This window comes from Nothoprocta perdicaria, unplaced genomic scaffold, assembly GCF_003342845.1.
Source record: "Nothoprocta perdicaria isolate Ctin4 unplaced genomic scaffold, notPer1 scaffold_62, whole genome shotgun sequence".
Classification (NCBI taxonomy): Eukaryota; Metazoa; Chordata; class Aves; order Tinamiformes; family Tinamidae; genus Nothoprocta; species Nothoprocta perdicaria.
The window spans coordinates 665199-668618 of record NW_020455888.1 but is presented as its reverse complement, the minus strand read 5'-3'; the positions used below and the strand labels follow the sequence as shown (position 1 = coordinate 668618).

Here is a 3420-nt window from a genome sequence, read left to right as displayed (position 1 = left end):
TGTAAGGGTTGTGGCCTGCATTTGGGACGGTTAAAAGGGTCCAGATGGGCGCTCTGGCCTTGGGAAGCCCCAGCAAGGCTRTACACGAGAGAGGGGCTGCAGTGTGCAGGAACAAGGCGAAAGGGAACCGTGGCCACACTGGGGACACTGCTGGGTGAGGGCAGGCTCCAGCGGGACCCCTTTGCTCAGGATTTTGGATGGGGTTGTGTCCAGGAGCAGCTCCATGCCGCTGTGTTGGGGCAGCAGGGCCGTGATGCCGTGGCCGCCGTGCTGGAGGACGCTGGCACAGGAAGGCCCGTGCTCAGTGGCAGGGACCCAGGTTTGGGTGCAGGAAGGAAAGCGGCGAGGTGAGGCAGACACGGGGAGCTGGCGAGGGAAGCCAGGCGCAGGAGAAGCTCCTGCACGCRGGGGCCGCGCGGCGCTCGCCGCATCCCCGCGCCGCCGTCACGTGCTGTGCCCGCCGCCACGCAGGGAGCCCGCCCGCGCCCAGGAGGCCGCGGGACCACACGGGTTAAGTTATATAAGGCCTGTCAGCGAGGGGTGGGGGCACGGGCGCCGCCACCGGAGCGCGGCCGCCACGGCTCAGGTTGGGCGAGAGCGGATGGCGGCGGCCCGGCRCAGGCCGGCGGCGAAGGAGGAAAGCGGCTTATCCCGCTGCAGGTTGCCATGGCGATGAGCGGGAGGCAGCGGAGGCGGCGGGGCTGTCAGTGAGGGGGATCGGCGCCTGGCATCTGGGGGGTCTGCGGGAGGGAGAGGCGGCGGCGGYGGGGACGGCGGGCGGCAGCCATGGACTCGCACTGCGACTGTGCCGAGCCCCCGGCCGTGGAGCAGCCGTCGGGCAGGATCAACAAAACGGCCTTCAAGCTGTTCAAGAGGAGGAAAGCGGGCGGCCCCATGCCGAGCATCTTCGGGGTGAAAAACAAAGGTGGGGACGGGAAGGGCGCGGGCAACGCGGGCATGGTGCGGAGCAAGACGCACGACGGCTTAGCCGATGCCGTGCTGGAGAGCAGCAAGAAGGAGGAACCGAGCGGCGGCGGCACCGGCGGCGAGCAGCCGAGCAGGGACGCAAACGCGCCAGCCGCCGCCAGCCTCGGCACCTCGTCCGGCAGCGCGGTGGCCAAGTCGCACAGCTTCTTCTCCCTGCTCAAGAAGAACGGGAGATCGGACAACAGCAAGGGGGAGAGCGCAGAGCCGCGCGCGGGCGGCAGACAAAAGAAGGGGCTGAGAGGGATCTTCAGCAGTATGCGGTGGCATAGGAAGGACAAAAACGGCAAGGAGGAGAGGGGGGAAATCTCCGAAATCCCATCCGGTCTCATTATGCCGGGGTCGCTGACCGCCAGCTTGGAATGCATCAAGGAGGAGACCCCGAAACCTTTGTCTGAGACCCCGAACGGCACTGCAGAAATCAGCATCGAATCGTCCTGCGAGAAGCCCGTCAGAGACCCGCGCGCCTCGGCCCAGGAGACGGATGCGGGAGCCGGGGAGCCGCAGGAGAGCAGAGCCCTCTCCGGGGAGGATCCTGCCGCTGCTGGGAGCCGACCCGAGGAGCTCAGCCCCGAGCAACCGGACCCGGGCGCAGGAGAGGTTGGGACTGCGAAGGATGCGGCCATAACAGGTGACATTCCAATAACGACTATTCCCCTTGTTGAACCCGAATGTGATAGCGGTCAAGAGACGGCAGCAGCCCCTGACCCTTCCTCTGTTGATCCACCCTCAGAGCAATCGATTGATCGTATTTGTTTGATGTTTGCTGACGTGACTTCACTGAAAAGCTTTGACTCTCTTACAGGCTGCGGAGATATTATTGCGGACCATGAGGAGGAAGGGGGCGGCGGGAGTGGCGCCTGCGGGAAGAGCACCCCTGGGGCCAGCAAGCCRGGCGCCACCAAGAAGCACCCCACCATGGTGGCCTACCAAGGAGGAGGGGAGGAGATGGCAAGTCCGGACCAGGTGGATGACACTTGCCTGCAGGAGTTTTGGGATATGCTGTCACAGACAGAGGAGCCAAGCCCACATACCCACATAGAAGGAGGAGGAGGAGGAGGGACGAGGACGCCTGAGGGGCTGAAGGAGACCCGAGGTACCGAGGGGGCCCAGAACAGGGTGGCGGTGAAACGTGGCGGTCTCAACCAGATTCCCATTCATCTCAACCACAAAGAGGAGCAGAAAGGCAGGGAGAAGGAGCAGCACGAAGGCATCCCAAACAGTGACGAGGGCTACTGGGACTCCACCACCCCCGGGCCGGAGGAAGACACCACCACAAGCATCCAGAAGGAGACYATCCCCAGGGACAGCTACAGTGGGGATGCTCTCTACGACCTTTATGCCGAGCCAGAGGAGAACCCGCCGGGGGGACCTTCTGATGAAGAGGTCACCAGCGTGCCGCGCTCCAAGCCCGTGTCGCCAATAAYCACCACGTGCTCGCTGAAAACACCCTCGAGCGCCGTGAAGGACTCCAAGATACCCATCAGCATTAAACACCTTGCGTCGCACCCTGCCAGCCACGCAGCAGACGCCAGCAACAGCCACCACGTCGCGCACCATCACCTGGCCAAGAGTGAGATGCACAGAACAAAAATCCCCGTCTCCAAAGTGCTGGTGCGCCGGGTCAGCAACAGGGGCTTAGCAGGGACTACAGTCAAAGCCGCCACATACCAGGACAGTGCCAAAAAGTAGCTGAATACGGCGTGGAGACAAAGATGGACAGCAAGTTTGGCGCTTGAAAGTCTTGTGTAGGAGACCACTAATAATGAGTTTGTTTTGCATCACCTGAAGAAAGGCACTAAGAGGCTTCCTGTTGTGTACTCCAGGGGCCTGTACTTCCAAATCCCTTCTTACTATTCTGTACGGCTGAGTATGAAAAGTCAACTTCTTTCCAAGCACTTTTTTTACATTTGTATCTTTTTTTCTGCAGCACTGAACACAGGGGAGATTCATTTTTACATGCCTTTGTGGAAGCAGAACTTGGATTATGAACCTAAATGAGCATCTTTCTTCACATAAAGCAGTGCCACGAGTTCTCCAAGGACGCAGTCACACAGGGAGGAGCACCAGGCGTTTTCCAATACACTTCTCTTAATCATTTCTGGAAGAGGCATGGAGGGAGGGTGCTCGACTCCGAATATGGTGTTTGCTGCACAAGATGTTGGAAAAAAATGCCAAGCAAAACACAAACGACCTAAAACAGGTATTTGACCTGACGTAGGAACATGAGCACTGCTCAGAAGCAGACTTGATCGACTTGTGTGCTGTAGCTAACTAAGGAATTAGGTGGATTTGTCTAACAGGAAAAATATTTTTGTTTGTCCATCTGTTTGTTTGGTTTCAGTCTGCTCTAACGTAAAGGAGTAACAGAGACACCTGACCTAGGCTCAGATGTTTACATCAATACTTGTCCAGTGACGAATACAATCAGGTTCA

General features: G+C 59.5%; 1 protein-coding gene across 1 annotated transcript; it reads left to right on the top strand.

Annotated features, from left to right (window-relative positions):
* Nucleotides 1-786: 786 nt before the first annotated feature.
* AMER2 (APC membrane recruitment protein 2) lies at nucleotides 787-3420 on the top strand. Its single transcript, XM_026049845.1, has 2 exons — nucleotides 787-1615; nucleotides 1790-3420. The coding sequence occupies exons 1-2, from the start codon at nucleotides 787-789 to the stop codon at nucleotides 2674-2676; spliced, it is 1716 nt and encodes a 571-aa protein (XP_025905630.1). The 3' UTR covers nucleotides 2677-3420.